General features: G+C 42.8%; 2 protein-coding genes across 4 annotated transcripts; both read right to left on the reverse strand.

Annotated features, from left to right (window-relative positions):
• Positions 1–581: 581 nt before the first annotated feature.
• On the reverse strand, positions 582–6,024 carry LOC118299287 (cyclin P). The gene is made up of 9 exons (XM_035622869.2): positions 5,837–6,024; positions 5,212–5,346; positions 4,924–4,999; positions 3,886–4,064; positions 3,556–3,654; positions 2,709–2,864; positions 2,441–2,599; positions 1,363–1,541; positions 582–1,155 (listed from the first exon to the last, which is right to left on the reverse strand). The coding sequence occupies exons 1-9, from the start codon at positions 5,888–5,890 to the stop codon at positions 987–989; spliced, it is 1,206 nt and encodes a 401-aa protein (XP_035478762.1). The 5' UTR covers positions 5,891–6,024; the 3' UTR covers positions 582–986.
• Positions 6,025–9,279: 3,255 nt separating this feature from the next.
• On the reverse strand, positions 9,280–21,369 carry akt2 (v-akt murine thymoma viral oncogene homolog 2). Of its 3 annotated transcripts, none has more exons than XM_035622880.2 (14): positions 20,969–21,369; positions 18,303–18,425; positions 18,057–18,188; positions 17,850–17,961; positions 16,630–16,783; positions 15,497–15,628; positions 15,342–15,407; positions 15,181–15,249; positions 14,614–14,736; positions 14,389–14,517; positions 13,926–14,140; positions 12,420–12,507; positions 12,213–12,315; positions 9,280–11,448 (listed from the first exon to the last, which is right to left on the reverse strand). In XM_035622880.2, the coding sequence occupies exons 2-14, from the start codon at positions 18,346–18,348 to the stop codon at positions 11,369–11,371; spliced, it is 1,449 nt and encodes a 482-aa protein (XP_035478773.1). In that variant the 5' UTR covers positions 18,349–18,425; positions 20,969–21,369; the 3' UTR covers positions 9,280–11,368. The 3 variants fall into 3 exon arrangements, with proteins under 3 accessions (XP_035478773.1, XP_035478775.1, XP_035478776.1); XM_035622882.2 differs by lacking the exon at positions 20,969–21,369 and adding an exon at positions 20,597–20,810; XM_035622883.2 differs by lacking the exon at positions 20,969–21,369 and adding an exon at positions 18,775–18,950.
• Between the last annotated feature and the right edge of the window lie 241 nt (positions 21,370–21,610).

The raw sequence follows: 21,610 nt of genomic DNA on the forward strand, positions 1-21,610 counted from the left end.
ATTATGTTTTTGGTCTTCTTCGGAACAGTGACCACAGATTTGCACTAGTCTCGTGTGGCCTGAGATCAGAAAACCTATTGTGTAAAACTCCAACTGCTTGTTGCACATAACTCTCACTTCACAAGGCTGCAAGCTCAGACACGTGATTTCATGTTGAACATGATACTGTAGTTAGACAAATAATATTTCACATGTCATATCTTTTTCATATTCTTCAGACAGTACGTTTATCTAACAGTGGCAACTTTTGTTGCGCTTTAGAGCTTTGCCGTGTGAGCGTTTGTGTCTTTTCACATTGACAGATAATCTTGATGAGACTTGTGCTGTAGCAGCTGTCCATCTTTTTTTTTAGATCGACTTCTTTAAACAAATCAGCTGTGTCGGCAAGCTTGCACATGTGACCATGAGGCCTGTATGTTAAAAAAACCAAACATGACATGCTTTGATCAGACCGTTGATGCTTTCGTCATATAGGGGAGGGGGGAGAAAAAGATTATAGACGCAACCGGGAGTGGCCAAATTTGCAGTTATGTACTGTATATTATACGTTTGTGCAATAATAACAGTCAGCAGTGCGATACTTATGCAGCAGCAGACACTTTATTTTTACATTTAAAACTTCATGACAAGGACACATCAGTACAATTCAAATATTTTCTAAACCGGCTGCAAGATAAGATCATAAAACACGTGTTGCCACTCGGGCTGGCTAAATCTCACGCACGCCAAGTGCGGGCAATTTTCTTTCCGTCGAACAATTGTTTGGCATTAAATCCTTCACACTTCTTCCTCACCCATTTTCCAAAAGGTAATCCCTCGGGATCCGGAGGCCTCGGACCACGGGGAGTCACCACCGCACCACCACAGTGTGGTCTCACGCCGAGACCACCGTACCGAGTCAAGTGCTCAAGTAGTCGTACCGGTCTTAGCGTCTCTCTACTTTGAAGCCTCGGGATTTAATGAACAGTCTCTGTGATTCAGGTACGTCAAGTGCAAACGCCCAGAAGAGCGGAGGCGTTCTTCAGACCCGGGTGTCTGCTCACGTTCATGGTCTCTGGGGAGGAGAATTTGATAAAAGTCGCACAGGTCTCTCGGGTGTGGGCCTTGGCCGCAGCCTTGGCCAGGATGTGCATGATCCTCAGCAGGGCGGTCTCGCTGAAAAAAAAAAAAACACACACACACACACACACACACACACACACACACACACACACACACACACACACACACACACACACACACACACACACACACACACACACACACACACACACACACACACACACACACGTCAATCTGACAGTGATGTGAGGATGTCGTGATGTGATACAAGAGGATGAGGATGAGTGGGGGAGTGCGCACCTGCCGACGTGGATGCTGGAGGCCAGACACCAGGCGGCCTCGCCCTCCGGCGTCGGGGGCTCTTGCAGGACCTGGCGGGACAAGCAGAGGGCGGCTCCTGCCAGTTGCGCGGGGAGGAACACCACGCACTGGCCCTCCAGGAGAGAGAGCTCCAGCAGGTACCGAGCCATCCACACCACCTGGTGACGCAGAGGACACGTCAGACGTCACCGATACTTTCTTAAGCCACGGGTGCTGCAATGTTTACAAGGGAGTTGTTTTTTGTTTTTTTTACAGTAGCCAATAGCGCTGGATATGAGTCACAACCATGACCACCAGACCCTGTGTAAAATTGGAAAGTGAAGCCAATGCATAAATGTCTGAAACCTGTATTCTCTTGAATGACCAGCAGAGGGCGACTCCACTACACCTTCAAAAAGAAGTTGAGTCGAACTAGAAAATGATTAGTTATTACTACTAATAACCTCAGTAAATTTCTTTTTTGGGGGGAGGAGCTTGTGGTCTCAATCTTAAGTTTCAAGTCTTTTTCAATACAGCATGAAGTTCATTTAGTAAATGATGGTCACATTTAGAGTAAAAAAGAAGATAAAGCACTGTATGAATTGGGGACGGGGATGCAGCATGATTGACAGCTAGAACTATCCAATCGGTGCAACCCACAATCCTCCAAATATGGTTATGCTGAGTTATGAGGTATAATAGAACGCAGGGTTACTTCTGGTGTCAGAAAAATCAAGATGGCGCTGGTCAAAACAGTAGCTAGCAGGTCAACATGTCGAGCCGTGAAAAACAGTTTGCTCTCACTACCACCTACACCTCCTCTTAAGAATTCAATCAATGAATGGGACAGTGTAGGTCTTGCTAACTTGGATGGAAAATTTAAAAATCCTAGAAAGCTTTATGATTGGAGGCAAAATTAAATAAATGCCCCTGAATGCAGGAAAAGTCAAACAGATGGAACCATTATACAGGACGAAAAAAAAAATGAGATTTTGATCAAAATAAAAACAAAAAATAAACTTGAGAAGAAAAAAAGGGGGCAATAAAAAAGAATTGGAAAAAGAACAACCAGCTCTACCTTGACACTGCAGCGAGCGACGGAGGTGAGAATGACGAGAAAATGCAGCGGGGGGCAGTAGGACAAATCAAACTTCAGCCCGCAGAGCACTTTGCGCTCCATTCGCAGCAGCTGATGCCGAGTGTAGGTGTGGTCCATCAGGTAGCACAGTCCCGACACCTGGAGGCAGCAGTCATCAAGAAAAGACGTTCAGGTTGTTGTTGTTTTTTTTCACGCAGTTACGCATTAAACGTCCAAAAACCGTTGGGGGAGGAAGTTCAGAGCGCACCTCGGGCAGGAGACACTCCTCTTTCTTTGCAGCGAGGAAGAGGCAGACCATGCCGAGGAGCTGCAGGTTGGCAGTGGACACTTTGATCTGACGCAGGGAGCGGTTGATGAGGTGTATGGCCAGGTAGAGGGTCTCTTCCTGGAAGTGCATCATCTCCTGGTGGGAAACGGGGAGACGTTCAAGATTGCAAAAAAAATGACCATCGTAAAACTTTCTTTTTGGATCGTTTTGTTTGAGCCCCATTGTGTCATTTTTGTAAATTTTCTGGCGGCATCTGGTGGTAAAGTTGTAAACCGCAGCCGACTGAGCACCCGACAGGGGACACTTTATGGTGGCGCACCGCTGTGTGAAAATTCGACGCGAATGCGACGTATTCTGGAACCGTTTTTTGCAACGACCGCATTCAACACGACGTACAAAACATGGAGACATCGTGATTATACATATATGAACACATAGTTATGGACAATTTGTTCAATTTCTGTGAATAAGTTCTTCTAAATATTACACACTATCTTTAAGGATTAAAACAAGGAGATGTGTTAGTAAGTCAGGCTTGTGCTAAGCTAACTGGCTGCTGGCGTGAGCTTCATGTTTACCTTCTACACATTAGAGTTATTGATTTACTCATAACTCTCTTTAAGTCCACTTGACCATTGATTTACTGTCAGATGTGTCCCTATAACCAGTTACAGCGTCATTGTAGTGGAGCCTCATTCTGAGCGTAACACAGATGCTTTTATAAATTTCCCCACAGGCCTTCACTTTGACAGACAACAGCAGGCATAGGTCCGATAAATGAATGTGATGCAAGCTTTGTGTCGAGGATGAAGAGAGTGACGCTCACGTGAACTTTAATGAGCCAATCTACCAGCACGGCTCGAGTGGCATCAGTGAAATGGCGCGGCAGGTCAGCGCTGGGGAAAGAGTACCACGTCTGAGTTCTCTGCAGGGTGCAAACAAGATCAAGAAGCATCAACTGGACAATCAAAGACTTGAAACACACTCGGACCCACTCTGGCTACACCATACACACATTTTCAATTCAAAAACCAAACACGATCTCCGTCCAAACAAGCCTTTTAGCTTCGTATACGTTTTGTGAACGCGGGAACCTACATCATCATAGCCTTAAAGACACGAAGCAGACCAGCGCTCTCGGTTCATGACGCCTCACCATCATGACCAGGAACATGTCCCAGGCGAACGCTCGGTCCCAGACCAGGCCCAGCGTCTCCAGCGCCAGCTCCACCTCGCGGCGCAGCAGGCTCGGCACCAGCGCCTGGAGGCTGTGAAGACTCTGCAGGCCGCGAGGGTGAAGAAGCACGCGCTCCTCCACACACTTGTCCACGACGTCTACACAGGAAGGAGAGGGACAACGGGATGATGCAAACACAAACACATCGCGGAACTCGGAATCTGGAACGCGCTCACGCGGCCTTGCCCCCTCAGGTCGGTGTCGGTGAGGTCGAGCGGTCAAATTGTCTCAGTTAGTTTCCTAAATGTCAACGTGACTCGGAAGTATTTGATCCGCAGCCATGGCGAGAGCTGTTTGGATTCTCTAAATGCATTGGAAAGGAGCTTCAGTGCTTCCTTTCCTATCTCCTTTAGCACAGGGTACACTGGAGCTTCCATCGGAGAGTGGGAGATATAGATGTCCCCACAATTCATTGCGGACGTAAACGATCGAAGTAGAAGAAGAAGTAGAAGAGTATGAATGTGACCCAGAAGAGACGCACGTCATCATGTAAGTTACTGTTACATATGAATCATTTATATCTCATGTCAAACGGTGGTAAAACACTGAAACATGCTGATGGAGCCGCTGAGGTTTTTTATAGTTCATCTTCGAAAATTCTGTAGTTTCACCACGACAGACGCATCAAAAACATCCTCCGTCGCGTGATGACGTAGTTTAGTGAAAGTGGAGTAGCGCTGTCGTCTCTTCCTATATCCTATCAGTCCTCCTTTACACCTTCCCTTGACCTCATGACGTTTTCCACTGAGGTCAAGGGAGAGTAGATAGGAAGGACAATTCGACCTCGCCCCTAGCTAAAGAAACGCCAATATTCCCTAATCAAAATGGCTGTTCCCATTTCATTTGATGAAATATGAAAATTGTAGAAATTGTGCCTTATCTGCATATTAAAAGTGCATTTTCCCTTGGGTGTGATGAGAAGTTTCTTAAAAAACGTCGGCCATCGATTACACAAACCGTCTGAGTGCGTCTGCCCGTCTTCGTGGAACCCCATGATGATGCCGTCGCTGGTTTGCGCCGACAACCTCCTCTCCTGCAAAACGGACAACAACCCGTATGCGTCAGTGCAAAGTGCACCGGCAAGTGGACTTTTTATTATAACACAAATATCCTGCATGAAGAAATTGACATCATCATCATCATCATCATCATCCATGGTGCAGGGGAAGTTTTTTTTTCTGAATTAAAAAAGGGAAATGAGATGAAAAGGCGGTGTGTGTTGTGTGACGGTGACAGCAGGCGCACCCATCGGCGTTCGGGCGGTTCCGGCTCCATTTTGACAGGGGCCATCTTGGGCTCGTCCACTTCCACGGGCTGCCAGCGATCGATGGGCCCACAGGCATTAGCCCACGTTCTCAACGGGGCTCGCCTGTCATCCGCCTGGAGGGACAACACCAGATCTTATTTCATTTTTTAAATCCGAGACCCATAATGCCTTTGATGCCAGGGAATGAACATGGTCCGGGCTGCAGCCTACGGTTATTTTCATCATCCATAAATCTGTCGATCATCTTCTCGAGTGATTAGTTTGGTCCATGAAATGGTGGACAAAATGTCAATCGTGTTCGCCAAACCCAAAGACGATGACTTGTTCAGTTCACATACAAAAGAAATTGTTGTTTTTTTCCCACGAAGGAGCAAAGAAACCAGGAAATGTTCATATTTAAGAAGCTGAAATCACAGAACTCCTACTACGAGCCGATTAGTCGATTCATTTATTAGTCGATCACTAATCCATTAACTGTTGCAGCTCCTGGGCAGTAGGAGCCAATCAGGGGCCTCCCTCACACCTGGGACAACGACAGGCGGATGCAATTACTCAAACTCACACGTGGAGAAAGAAAAGTTTCATTTCGTTCGAATTGCTCACCTTCTTGTGTAAGTCCAGCAGGGGCTTGGAGTCGGAGACACCGGTCCGGGCCATGGTCGCAGCCGGAGACGGAGTCCTCTTGCCGGGCCGCTGCAGCTACTTATCCACAGGTGTCGGCGGAGGCCTGGTGCACACAGAGCGGCCGCGCTGCGCCCGGACCGCCGCTCATAAGGACAGGTGGAGGTGGGGGGGACTTCCGGTTCGACGCATTGGAGAACAATAAACTGCTTCTTCTTCAATGAGACTGTCATCATATATTTAGATCCTATGCGTTTTGTCTATATATATAGTTAGTATGTTATATATACACACATGGACTGTGTGTGTGTGTATATATTTATATACAAAAAATACAAAATCTCTCTCTCTCTCTCTCTCTCTATGTATATATATATATATATATATATATATATATTGTTTACTGATATATAGATTTTTATTATATTTTTAAAAATTCTTATTATATAAATATAAAATATAAATAGTTAGTTTGTTATATATACACACCTGGACTTTGTGTGTGTGTTTATATATATTTATATACAAAAAATACAAAATCTCTCTCTCTCTATGTGTATACATATATTTTGTTTACTGATATATATATTTTATTATATTTTTAAAAAATATTATTGTATATATATAATATAAATAGTTAGTTTGTTATATATACACACCTGGACTTTGTGTGTGTGTGTGTGTGTGTGTGTATATATATTTATTAAAAAAAAATACAAAATCTCTCTCTCTCTCTGTATATATATATTTTGTTTACTGATATATATATTTTTATTATATTTTTTAAAAATCTTATTATATATATCATATAAATAGTTAGTTTGTTATATATACACACATGGACTGTGTGTGTATATATATATTTATATACAAAAAATACAAAATCTCTCTCTCTATGTATATATATATTTTGTTTACTGATATATATATTTTTAATATATTTTTGAAAATTATTTTATATACATATATATATATATATATATATATATATATATATATATATATATATATATATATATATATTGTAGGTCTTGACATGATACAGGCGCTCACCAAATTTTGTTCATCTACATCAAAGTTAAAGGTGGGGGCATTGACTTTGAAAGGTTGTAGGGGGCGCTATGGAGCCATTTTGACACAATTATACAAAAAGAAAAAGGCGTTTCAGATATAAGAATTCGCCACTCTCCACCTGTCAGTTGATTTCCATGAGATTCTAAGCATTTTGAGTCCCTAAAACATATATTTGTGTTTTAAGTGGCGATTATAGCGTTGCCAGGGGAACAGCGTTTAATATATGGCCCTAAGTTAAGTTTCTTAACATGACATCATCAATTTGTCATAAGCTAGCTGACCAAATTTGAGGTGGATCTGGTATATATATATATAATACTTTTAATAGTAAAGGGGGTTTATATGGGGCCAAAGTTAGGAAAATAAAATTAAAAAAAAAACAAGAAATATATCTATATATATGTCAGTAAACACAAACAGTAACAACATATATATGAGCCTTTCAAAGAAATATTGGTAACGACGCCTTTGTTTACTGACATGAAATCTGTAATTGTACAGAATTAAAAAAAAGTGACAGAGACATGATCTTGGTGTCCTCAATGCTGGTTATCATCCATGGTCATAATTTGTGTACACTGTAAAAACAGACACACAAACACACGGAGCTTTATTCAGTAAAAATGTTTACTGGCACATTGTAGTTGCAAATGTTATAAGCTACCGTACTGTAGCAGGTGTCACCCGATACATTTGTAAAAGTCTTTCACAAAGGGGGATGACACTGCCCATCCCTCACCCCACCCCCAGGACATTGTCCTCCCACCGAAAAGATTGCTTTTTTTCTTCCCCCCCTCCCATTCGTTTTCCTCTGAGCATCAACTAACAGCAACAAGCAAAAAGTAAAATGTCGTTACACCGGCGTCAGGTGCGACATTCGTGACCGTTGATCACATTCAAAATACACAGAGAGGCAAAAGTTAACCGTAGTAAAGCTGCAAATCAAACACTACGAAGCTGCAGGCCCCGCCCCCTTTCTACTGGATCTGCATTCGTCGTCAAGCTTTTCTTTTTCTCTTGGTATTTACACAATGGTGAGGAGGCACTTGTTGTGCCCGTGTACGCCTACAGGAGAGGTCAGGGGGTATTTCAACTTGCATGTTTAGCTGTGAAGCGTTGCTCAAAAGCGTGGCCAGCAGCAAAAAGGTTTTTTTTAAGTGTATATGGCTTTTAACAACCACTATTTTATAAAATTTCAGCAGCAGCAGCAGCAGCAGCAGCATCCCCGTATGGCCGTGATAGCAATGAAGGCAAATCCACAGTGCGTGTCCCATCAGTGCAGTGGTTCTGGTTCTGGTGCTGATGTCCGGTCCTGCTGTTCCCCCCCCCCCCCCCCCCCCCCCCCCCCAAGTAGCAGGACCCTATAGGCCAGAGACCATGATGGCTGTGACTGAGCCGGTGAGGAGGAGAGGTGCTGGAGTTGTGGACTGTAAATCAAAGCCTTTCACGTTTTCACGTGCAGCAGGGAACTGGAGAGGGGAGTCAGGGGTCGGGGGGGTCGAACAGCCGCTGTTTCCTTCTTCTTCTTCCACCACGTTCAACCCAAACATCTCACAGTCACTCACACAAACTCAAATAGAAACAGATGAATGTGTGACATGGGGGGGGGGGGGGGGGGGGGGGGGGGGGGGGGGGGTTCTGATGAGATGACGCCAAAGGATGAGTCGCTTTTTACTTTTGCTCAATAGGCATCGTCTGGAAAAAAATACCTTAGGGACAAGTTTCTCTTGAGCTTTTAAAATAAATGATTGTTTATTTTTATTATAATGTAACACATAAAGTTAATCATTTTTCTGGAGCCCGACCGATACACGGTTGAACCAATAGGAGCCTTTCACAGACGTATCGGTATTGGCGTTTACCGATATGAAATCTTTAATTGTACAGAATTTAAAAAATGCAGGAAAAAAATGTGCAATTGTTTATATTTTACGTGAAATAAATTGTTTTTCTTAATTCAAGTTCTATGTATTTGGTTGTATTTGTGTTTTCTTTTCATTCATAGTTAATATGATTAAGTTTATTGTTAAAATAAAATATCAAGCCTCAATTACATTTCTTTGTCATAAAGGTTTGATAAGGACATCTTAGAAATCATATTATCGGCCAATGTATCTGTATTGGATATTTTGTACTCCATACTCATATCGATATCGGTTCCAAAAAATCGTTATCAGTCTAATCAATTCTAATCATAAATATCTAGTTGGGTTATTTTCTTATGGGAAGTGATCATTTAAACCAGAAATTCAATAGATCAACTATCTATATCTAAAGTCAAATGAATTAATTAGTTTGCATCTCTGACAGAAACCCCCCCCCATGAAATGAAGAACTTAAACAAAACGAAAGCCGTTTAAAAAAAACTTTTAATATATATTTTATATAATGTATACTTAAAACAAGAGGTGTCTTCCAAAATTTGAGAAATAGAAGGACAACAAAAAAAAGGAGAAACAAAAACAAAAAACAAGAACAATGACAAACATAAAGGTCTCGATGTTTCCTTTAGTGAAGCTCGAAGAGCAAAGCGACGACTTCTCTTCTTCCAGCAATACAGAATTGTAAAAATTGGGGCGTCCCAGAACTTCTCTGGATCGTGAGAGGTCAGGTCACGACTCGAAAATCTTTTATCTCAGTTCGCCCCCGTCTGCAGGTCGAAGGTCGGTCGACCAGGTCGTGCAGCTCGTTGCTCCAGACAAAGACCTCACACAGATTTAAGTGCTTTGATACAGCATTAGAAGAAAACACCCCCACCCCCCCAAAAATAAAATCTAAACATTAAAATGTGGAATCATTTGAAGTGTGAAAAATAACAATCCACCAGGGGTCAGTCATTCTTTTTTTTGGGGGGGGGGGCTTTTAAAAGGCTGAAACAACAATTGGAACTTTTTCATTCTTTAAATACAGGAACATTCAAAGGCTTATTTTTAAAAAATATTTTGAAACACTTAGATTGATATTTAAAAAAAGAAAATAAAGAAAATGAATTAAAAAAAGAAAGAAAAAGATTGGTGTCCTTAAAACTCCTCGACTAGGGGGAGTGAGAATGACCGGACCAAGGACAGCGAGCGAATGACCGCGTTCGTTCTTACATCGGGTCTCTCGAGACGGGTTTCGCGGTAAAACTGATGAAGCGCACTCGTCTCTTTAGTTTCCCTCTTTCCTTCTGTTAGTCCCGACTTCAACACACAGCACGACTGGCCTTAATGAAAACGAACACCTCCAACCAGCAGGAAGACGGTCGGTTGGTCAGTGTTGAGCTCGACCGCTGCTTCAAATCGAATTAAAGTAACGCAGCGTTTAAAAAAGCAAAAAGATTTTAGCCATGCGTGAGATCCCAGTTTCCTTAATCCTGACTGAGTCAAATTTAGCGGCAAAGCCGGTCGAAGCTAAATTCTTAAATTTACATGCTTGTTCCCTTTCAAAAAAAAAAAAAGGCCATTGATTGTGCCGTGTTGTAGTGTCTTCTCCTCAATATACCAGCAACTGTTTTGTTTTTTTTGTTTTTTAAAAACATGCATAAAAGCAGACAGATGGATGGTTGAGAATCAAAAATGGTCGTTCACACATACATCCCCCTGCACGCACGCACACACGCACACACACACTCGCAAACATGGCGACCCCTCCTCCTCCCTGTTCCCCCCCTCATCCCCCGCACTGTAGGAACTGTCCCACATTTGATTTGTAACAGCAAGTTCCAGAAAGAGCACTTGTTAAAAAAAATCAAAAAATCAAATTTAAAAAAACTTAAAAACCTAAAGAGAAATGCAGAAATATGGCTTTACATTAAAACTGTAACAATTGATGACATAAAATTTTGTCTTTTCCCCCCAACTCTTTTAAATTTTTTCTAATTCTGAAAATTCTACCAAGTACATTTGTGTGTGTGTAGTCTATGCATGGGTTGGTGTGCGTTTGTGTGTGTGTGTAGCAAAGGGAACAGCTGGTAAAGAGGTGGGACTCGCTGGCGTAACCTGGTTTTATCAAAGTGTCAAGGCTCTGATGTGTCGCCCAAGTGTAGTGCAGCGGGACGTCCTGCAGGGGGAGCCTAACGCCGGCCAGCCGGCCCTGAGAGAGCGCACAGAGACGAAGCTGCCGGTCTACACACACAAACCTGCTGAGGTCCGTCGTTCACAGCCCGCGTGTGTGTGTTCACTGCATACTCTATGATCCATGTCTCGTCGTCTGATTCGCCATCATGTCTACGTGTGTGTGTGTGTGTGTGTGTGTGTGTGTGTGTGTGTGTGTGTGTGTGTGCATTTAAGACCAAATGAAAATGTGTCTTGTGACAGTTTTTTGTTTTTTTTGGTGTCGTTCCTACCCCCCCAGCAGTGCGAGTGTGTGTGTGTGTGTATGTGTTTGTGTGTGTTTGTTGGTTTATGTGGGATTGTGATTGTGTGTTAAGCCTGCCTGCTTGTTCAAGAGTCTGAGTAATCATTCCCGTATGCTGGCAGAGTAGGAGAACTGAGGGAAGTGCGTACGCTGGTCCGAATCCTCTGCGTCTAAACTGTCATCTGGGGAGTGAGAGAGAGGGAGAGAGACACAATTCAAAATGTTGTAAAATAAAATAACAAATTTAGCTTGAAATGCATGAATCGAATATTAAAGGGGCAGTTAGCAATTTTGTTTCTCTCTTTGTTGTTGTTTAGATTTTATTGCTCTGGTCGGGTCGTGAACCCGGTAACCTCGGGTATGGGAGACTGTGTAAAGGAGGATTCATAGGACTTAAGAAAAGCCGACAGCGCTGCTCAGAGAATAAGCATGTTTCAATGTTTTGCCACAGTCTGATATCAGATATAAATGATTCATATGTAACAGTAACTGACATGATGACGTGCGTCTCTTCTGGGTCATATTCATACTCTTCCACTTATTCTACTTCTAATTCGGATTTAATCATTTACATCCGTGCGTGGCACGTGACGTTAAATATCGCTGCCGCAATGAATCTATATCTCCTTACTCTCACAAAGGAAGCTCCAGTGTACCCTATGCTAAAGGAGATAGGAAAGGAAGCATTGAAGCACCTTTCCAATGCATTTAGAGAACAAAACAGCTCTTATCATGGCTGCTGATCAAATACTTCCAGGTCACGTCAAGATTTAGGAAACTTCCTAAGCCAATTTATCAATTCGACTGCACCCTGGATCTTTTTTCGTTGCACGCAAAAAAAGCGACAGCTGACGGACGATGAGGAAATATTCTCCAATTTTTAGATACTTTAGAATCACTTACTGCCCCACTAGGGCAAAAGTTGCAGAGGAACAGATCTACTCACACTTGTCTGGAGGAGTTATCGTAATGGTTTGTGCTGTGAACTCGTCGTCAAAGTAGCGAGTGTCCGTCTCCGACGTTACCTGGGGCTTAAAGGGCGGAACGAGCTGAGGAGGAGAAGATAGAAAAAAAATCAATATATTTTTTTTTTTAGATTCGGAACATTATTGTTTTGAAATTCCATATAATTTGTTTGTTTTTGTTTTCTAACCTTTCTCTCGGTGACATCCTGCCAGTTGATGGAGGTGAAGAACTTGTGGCCCATCACGTCTTTGGCGTCATCAGGTCCTCCTCCGAGCCTGGAAACCAACAAAACAAAAACACTCATTTAATCACATCAATAAGCCGCTTTTTCTTTATACAAAGAAGGATGCAAAACAAGCATTTATGTATTGTTTGTTCTCCTCCCGACTTGTATTTATTCATTGCGAGACACGTTCGTTCCTCATTTCCTCTCTACTTACAGGTGCGTGTGTTTGTGCGCCTGCGGGCGGACGCTCAATGTGCTTATTTTAGCAGCTGTTTCGACTGTTACCAGAATCTCGAAAGGGGGTTTGAACAAAACAACAATCAATTAGGGGCTTGTGAGGCCATTACCCCTGCAAGGAAAACGAATCAAGGAGGAGAACAGGCTTAAAAATAATGCGGTTACTCATTTTATGGCCAAGTGTGTGTGTGTGTGTGTGTGTGTGTGTAGCCTTGAGCCACGGTGGATAAGATTCGAAGAACGAACCGAGTGCAATGGACGAGGTCGTAAAAATCGCAGGAAGAAATGTTTTTTCCTGGAGCTGTGACGGCTGCGGCTCGACACCTTCACAGGGGCGGAGACGTTCAGCTGAGCAGGTGTTGTTTGCATCACTAGTGAGCAGCACTTATTTCATAATTGGCCCTTTATTCTGTAATCATTACTGACGGCTGATGAGTAACAACACGGCAGAGCAGAGACATAAGATGTAATTATACTTGATTGTTTCGACTGGAAAATGTCCTGCAACAATTTTTAATAACAAATTTAAAGAATTTTCTTTAGAAACTTATTTTGAGTTCATATTAACAAGGGGGGCAGCGCTACGGCAACATGGCGTCCTCTGGACAGTTGCGCAGGTCGGCAGCTTTTAGAGGAGGAGGACAATGTCGGCAGTTTGTATAGCAAAAACACACAAACTGTACAAAAACAAAAAAGCTGACACTGACAATCATAATATTTCATGCTAACAACACGAGCTATATAGCATATAAAAGCTGCGACTCCGCAAATTCCAAAGGTTTATTTCTTCTCCTCAAGCAGGGGCAAGTACGAATATCTTACTCGGTACCAGCTGGTACCTAAATGTAAGTACTTGTACTAACATATATATGTATTTGGTCTTGAAAAAAGTGGTATCGGTGCATCCCTACCGCCAAGGCTAATGCCCCATCTCGCCATGTTAAAGAAAGTGAAAAGAAACTTTATGATAATCCAGATTCGCACCAAAATTCAATGGATTGTTCGTTGGGTCGTGCCCAATCCCTCAACAAAATGTCATGGTCATCGGTTTAGTGGTTTTTCGCGAAATCTTGCTAACTGACAAAAAGAAAAACATGCACAGATGAAAACATCCTTGCTGGAGGAAAATATCACTTTCCACCACCCTAAATCCCAATTACAAGGTTGCTCCTGCAATTTCCGTCTTTGTCTATGACAGTAGACACACGCACAGTGCACACACAAACACACCTCTGTTTGGGATCCTTCTTGAGCAGGCCAGCCAGCAGGGCCTTGGCTTCGGGGGCCAGGTTCTTGGGGAAGCGGATCTCCTCCATGAGGATGAGCTCAAACAGACGCTCGTGGTCCTGGTTGTAGAAGGGCAACCGGCCGCACATCATCTCGTACATGACCACGCCGAGTCCCCACCAGTCCACCGCCCGGCCGTAGTCGTTGTCCTCCAGCACCTGTTGGGGGCAGGGACAAAGGACTTTCAGTTAACCTGAACAAATGTTTTCTTACACACCAATTCTATATTAATAAAACTAGGGGATAAAGCAGCTGAGTAACTCCTGCGATCACAGCTGTTCCAAAAACATTCAGCCATTATCCCGTATCAGACAAATCCCAATCGATGACTCATCCAGCCCTGTGGCAGTCAGAGCTCCTTTACATAATCCCGGGTCACAGACGTCCGCAGCCGTGGTGGCGTTACCTCTGGTGCCAAGTACTCCGGGGTTCCACAGAACGTCTTCATGGTGGCGCCGTCTGTGATCCCCTCTTTACACAAGCCAAAGTCTGTTATCTTTATGTGTCCGTCCTTGTCTAACATGAGGTTCTCCAGCTGTGGGCGGGGAAACGAAAAGGGTCAAATTAGTCGACAGCTGTGACAATCTTAGGTTTCAGAATGATGATATATTAATACTGTACGAGGCCTTACTTTCAAATCCCTGTAAACTACGTTGCGCGAATGCAGGTACTCCAGTGCCGACACTATTTCTGCACCGTAGAATCGCGCTCTGTCTTCTGTGAACACTCGGTCCCGCGATAAGTGAAAGAAGAGCTGCAAAGGAATATAAAATATTAAACAGGAATAAGGGAAGGAACAATTTTTTAATTTTCCAGATTCTCTGAATTCTTAAAAATACTTCAACGGCAACTGAAAATAATCAAACAATTGGACGAAGTCCGAACAATTGCCAAATTATCCCCAATGCATAAACTAAATAGCCTAAATGTGCTTTTTACTTTTTTGTCTTGAAAAAAAAATCAATTACAAAAGTATGAATTTATTAATATTTAGAACACTGAACATTTTTTTTACATTCCATTGGACATTATACCAACAAAGCACAATACAATATTAAAATAAATAATAATTAAAAAAACAACTTTTATTTGTGCACTTTTATTTGCTATTTGGATCCATTTCGGTGGCCGAACATTTGGCGCATTCTTACTTTTTAATAAAATTCCAAACAATCGCTACACAACAAGAAAAACTTACTTCTCCTCCATTTGCGTACTCCATCACAAAGCATAGCCGGTCATGTGTTTGAAATGCATATTTTAGTGTCTGTCGAGGAAGAACAGGGATAGCAAATATTATTCTTTTGCATTTCTCTGAATAAACAGTTTGTTAATTATGACACAGACGCCGTAGCTTACCGTTAGAAACGGGTGCCGTGTATTTTGGAGAACTCTGCTTTCCGTAACGGTGTGTGCCACCTCGTCCTGGAGGGAAAAACACACACGAGAGGACGATTACACACCAACAGACAGTTGAGACAGTGGATTTGAGCGTGCTCATGATCAGCACTAACTTTAGCGATGATGACTTCTTTGCGGAGAATCTTCATGGCGTAGTACATCCCTGTGGCCTTTTCCTTCACCAGGATCACTTTGCCAAATGTCCCTTTGCCGAGCAGCTTCAGGTAGTCAAAGTCACTCATGGTCTGCGGGAGGCAAAAAGGTCAAATGTGAGCCCCGACAGCACAACTGCTACGGCACCAGCAAAAGCTTATGCTCTTATTTTCTTAAAGACACCCTTACACCCGTTACACCTGTGAGATTTGATGGGGCATTATGTGTTATGTAATGTAAAAAGAAGATCATGTAACAGCCTCTTTGAAATAGCTTTGTGATGAATCAGAGGTTTTTTCAGTGGATAAACTGAAATAGCTTTATATAAATAGAAAACAAATTAGAGCTGCAACAGTAAGTTGATTACTAATCGACTACTAAAATAATCGCCAACTATTTGATATTAATTGGCTCAAGCAGTTTTTCAAAATTCTCTGATTTCAGCTTCTTAAATGTGAATATTTTCTTGTTTTTTTGCTCCTCTGTGACAGTAAACTGAATATCTTTGGTGTGTGTGGACAAAACAAAACATCATGTCGGGGTTTTAGGAAACATTATCGACTTTTTTCACCATTTTATGACATTTTATAAACCAAACTACTAATCGATTAATCGATAATGAAAATTATTGTTAGTTGCAGCTTTACAACAGATACAACCAAATATATCGACTAAATCCTCAACTTAACCAAGTTCGACTTGGTTAAGTCAAAAAATCGACTTAATCGACTTAATCCTCAACTTAACCAAGGAAATATAAACGTCTCTTTTTTTTTTTTACATAAAATGTAAAACACAAATGCACATCTCTTCTGCATTGTTTATTATTGTCATATTGGCCAATATTATAGTCCGATAAGTTTCACACTGGATAACGTCAGCGTGTCAACAGTTTCAGCACCGGACAAAAAATATACACACAAATTTTTCCCTCCACTAGTTTAAAGGTTGCTTCACCCCCCCCCCCCCAAAAAAAAAGCTTTGAGAAAGAGGCTTAAAGTTTCAAGAACTTGCTCAATAAAGATGAGCTTAGCAGGACAAACACAGCGCAGCGGGCTCTGCTTGCCAGGCAACGCTCGCTGCAAATGCTGACCACTTTCATGTTGCATTTGGACACGGCGATCTCCATCTCCTCGGTGCCGCCGCCTTCGCCCGGGGAGCCAAACTTGATCTCCATGGGCTCCTCGTCCTGCTGCTGACTCTTCAGGCTGTTGGCCACCGCCTGGATCGATCGCATCCATTCCTCCCTGACCCAGAAGGAAAACAAAACCCTTTGATCAAATTTTTGCCAGTGCCGTTTCTATGATTTGGTCATATTCAGAGAGATGGTACCGCTGTGCCCAAAAAAACAAATATCTTGAAGGAAAAAAATCAGCGAGCTCGGTTCAGAAAGGTGGAGGATAATCTGTACTACTCGGCGCGGGGATGCTGGGATTTGGTACTTGGCAGAGCCAACGTAAACAAAAGTCCATGACGATTGCTTGGGTCGGGGGTCGAATAATCAGGTCTAATCTGGCAGCGGATTCTATTTTGAGCACGATGGGTCTTTTTTTCTACTGCTCAACGAATTTCACCGTAGAGAACAATGGCCCATTTACAGTCCCATTCTGGGTTTGACGTTGTGGAAATGTCCCTCGTCTCTTCCTGTCCTTGATTCTTTTAAAAGCAAGACTTGGATCGTTCTGTAGGACATTTGTTTTTTCAGGGGTTATTTATGTTTGTGCTGTTTTCAACCGTGAAGCACATGATACATGATTTTACTCATTTGTATTAGCTGTTATTATATTAATTTGTTCAGATGTCTGACCAAAGCATCTTCCTCCACAGGGCGAGAAAATAGGACCTCAAATAGGCCTGTCATGATTACGTTTTTTTGGGGCTATATTATCCCCAAAAATCATCACGATAAACAATACTATTGTCATTTAAAGACCGTCTTTTTATATTGAATCATGGGAGCGTGCCTTACAGGCATGTCCTACATTTTTGTTGCTGCTGCTGAGACTAAATGTTATCCACAGTTTTGACTTTGCGTTTAGACCTCATGTAGCAATTTGAAGACATGGTGCCTTTAGAAAAATACTAAGAAATCTAGATTTTCCGACATTTTATAGACCAAACCAGTAATCAATGAATCATACGACAAGAACATATGATAGGACAGAGGCAGTGAGACTTGCTGGACATGCATGTAGATACAATGGCTATCATCAAGGTCAATAAAAATGATTGAGTTCATATTCATCTATCGTACGATTAAGTCGATAACCTAACCTCAAATTAAAAACCCTTGGGAGGGAACGTCCACATTACCTCTCCTCGTTGCTGTCCACGTGGAAAGTGCGCTCGATAACCGAGGTCCACTGCAGGCAACGGATGACAAACGTGTTGGGCCTGGGACGCTCCGTCTTCATCAGCTGGCATTCTGCAAAACAAAATTACAAGACCCCGGCAACAAAATGTAAAAAAAAACAACACTTTTTTAACCTGGCACATGAATTGAAATGTGAAAAAACTGACCTGCGACGGAGAAATTGTTGAGCGGCGGGAGGTTGTGGTCGCTGGAGACCTCCGGCTTCTCCTTGTAGCCGATGAAGGAGCCGTCGCTCTTTAATATGAAGTAACGAGGCCGCCAAGTTTTAATGTATTCACCTGGAAAACACAAGGACAGGTGAAGGTTTTTTTCATACTTGACAAAAATTCACACAATCTAATTAAACTGAACTTTGATGTGGACTCGAGATGATTAACAGGGAGCCCCCCTACCTCTCTTGTGGAGCCATCCCTCTCTCACAACACTGACTTCATTCATGCTGGGGCGGAAGACTGTCTTGGTTTGGGAGGGGGCTGCGTAGACAGTGGCTCAGATACAAAACACCTAAATAACACCTACAGGAATGGAACAGAAAGAGTTCCTGTTAATTTCAAGGGGAACAAAACAGGGTGTTAGTAAAAATGTAAAAAAAAAAAAACTACAATGGTCATTGTTGCTTTAACGTGTAGTTACAACATTCAATCATGTGACAAGAGCTGTTAACCACCAACACCGGGGAGAAAAAAACCCATCAAACATTACAACACGTCCGGTCGATACTTAATGTATGAGTCTTTGTTAAAGATTTAAAAAAAACTCTGCTATCTTGTAAAGGTGTGAACAAAAACAGCAGTGTGTGACTTCTGCCTATTTATAATTAAACTTCTCACCGTACATAAATAAAAAAAAAAAGTTTACACTCACTTGGCTCTTCGGACATAGCGCAACAGAGAAAGATAAAATGTGACAAGAACCTAAAGGAAGTAAACCTCCAGCGAGCGAGGGGTTGTGAACAGATAAAGTGAAACAGGTTTCTACTCAGTGCGTTCGCTCTCGATGTCGTCACTACAGCTCTGCGCTTCAAACTTATTTGTCTCCTCGTGGAACAAAACTCCACAACAAAGGAAACTGCTGAAATCTGCAACGTCTGCTGCTAAACCCTGATATCTGACCATCTCTGACAGCGACTCTTTCACAATGAGCACAAGCAGGATATTAAAATCTCCAGGTGATTCTCTTGTCTTTGCGCGCTGCTCTCCCTGTGTCATTGTCACGTTGTATCTAAATTAGGGGCACCAACTATTGGTGCTGATATTCACCATTTCTATGATTATCGGTATCAGACATTTTTTAAGCTGATTTGCCGACAAGATAATTTAAAATGTCCCGTCTGCACTTTGTGTGTTACGGTTCTGTGAATTAAACATATGCTTTAAGGCATTTCAACAAATTTTGGTGTTAAAGAGTATTGTGTTATTCAAAATTTTAACGCCTTTTGACTAGAGCTGCAGCGTTTATTCGATTATTTGATTACTAAATTAATCGCCAACTATTGTGATAATCGATAATCAAGTGCTTTTAATGAAAAACATAAGTCAAATTTCTCTGATTTAAGCTTCTTAAATGTGAATATGTTCTGGTTTCTTTGCTCCTCTGTGACAGTAAACTAAATATCTTTGGTGTGGACAAAACAAAAACATCATCTGGGTGGTTTCGGGAAACATGATCAAAGTTTTTCACCATTTTATGGACCAAACAACTAATCGATTAATCAAGAAAATAATCGACAGATTAATCGATAATGAAAATAATCGTTAGTTGCAGGCCCACGTTTGACACGTTTTTCCGCAGACAAATATCGGATTCAAATATGGGTTATCGGTCTCTTAGTTTAGTAATAATCTGTATCGGAAATCCTGAAAAAGCCGTATCGGTCGAGCCCCTCATCCAAACACATGCGAGGTAATAACAGATCAAAGAATCGTCAATCGTCAAAGAAAAAAAATGGCTGTAAAAGAAGCTCTTTATTGTTAGAATGTAATAATAATAATAATAATAATAATAATAATAATAACCTCCCTCTGCTCGGGCTGAGGCCTTGGAAGGGGTGAGCGGGGTCGGCCCCACTGAATGAACAGCTTGCGTTAGATAATAGGTTTAGCAGAATTTCTCAGTACTTCAGTGAAAGTGATGGGGTTGAAAGTATTACACACACACACACACACACACACACACACACAGTCGCCACGACACAAAGACTGTTTGAACTGCTTCGTTTGCAAAGATAAACACGAGATAAGGCTTCTCTGGAGCTGCCCACCGACTTTTTTTTTACATGACACGGTGACAGTCATGGGAGGCTGATCTTTGAGGAGGAAGAGGATGAGGAGGAGGAGGAAGAGGATGAGGAGCGGGACAATAAAATAAGATGCACCACTTTTCCACAGCACATTGCACAACAGCTTCAGGAACAGTGTGTGTGTGTGTGTGTGTGTGTGTGTGTGTGTGTATTAAATGTAGTAGCACGTGAGGAAACGACAGGAACGAAAATAAAATAAAAACCCGTTATGTAATCCCATGTTATTAATATGTGTTAAACATTACACGACCACAAGCAGCACTAAAAAAAGTAAACAGTACCCACACACACACACGCACACGCACACACAACACACACACGTCCTCTCCTCCGAGTGTAGCCTGCTCGCTTTGTAAGCTAACCGAGGCAAAGTCAACAAAACGTTACCTTCAAAAGTTCAACGCAGCTCGTTAGCTTCCCGTGCGCCGCACAGCTCAACAACAACAACAACAACAACAACAACGGCAGGGGAAAAAAAAGAAAAAAGACCAAGTGTCTTCGACACTTTAAGCCGTTAGCTGACGGAGGGGCCAGCTGGTCCCCGGGGGCGTCGTGCCAGACGCGAGCGGCGGAGGACACTGGCCATGACCGCATTACCGGCCGAAACAAGGCAGCTAGCCAAAAGCTAGCTTTCAAGCTAACGGCTAAGCTAGTTAGCACGTCGGCTAGTTAGCATGTCGGCTAGTTAGCATGTCTCGTGCACTTCTCGTTACCACCACCACCCACTCACCCACCCACCCACCCCCGGCTTTCACTTACCGACACTTCAGAGGCTCACAAATATAATAAAATGAAAGTATAAAGCCCGGCCGTGAGTCCCCGGAGAGGCTCGGATGGGAGGGGGGAGGATGGAGGGGGGGGGGGGGGGGTTTCCAAAGGCTCCCGCACCGGTGTGTGTATTGAACTCTGTCAATGATCACACAGCTTCCAGCGGACAGCTTGTTTTCTTGTCCCGCAGCAGCGGCGTGCTGCCTCAGTCTGTCGCTGCCCTGCTGCAGTGGCTCGCCGCCGGGGAGCGTATGCAAAACCACACGCGCGCACAGAGGGAACAAAGTCCACCCGAGCTCCAAGTTGGAGTAGATGTACTTGGTCCAGATAACCGCGGCACGAAAGCAGCCCTCGCGTCCTCTTCGTGGGGGTTCAGAGTGTGGAGCCAGTCGCCCCCGTCCCAGACAGGCAGCACAGAAGCCCCGCAGACGCACACGCTCACAAGCGGAAGTGACGTACGAGGCCAGAGGGTCCACTGCACCTGAACAGTGTGAAAGTACATCAAGTACTATACTGTACTGTACTGTCGTGTACGGCACTGTACTGTCAAGTACTGCACTATACTGTACTGTCGTGTAATGTCATGTACTGTACTATCTTGTACTATACTGTACTGTTGTGTACTATACTGTC

This window comes from Scophthalmus maximus, chromosome 11 (genome assembly GCF_022379125.1).
Source record: "Scophthalmus maximus strain ysfricsl-2021 chromosome 11, ASM2237912v1, whole genome shotgun sequence".
NCBI classification, from domain to species: domain Eukaryota; kingdom Metazoa; phylum Chordata; class Actinopteri; order Pleuronectiformes; family Scophthalmidae; genus Scophthalmus; species Scophthalmus maximus.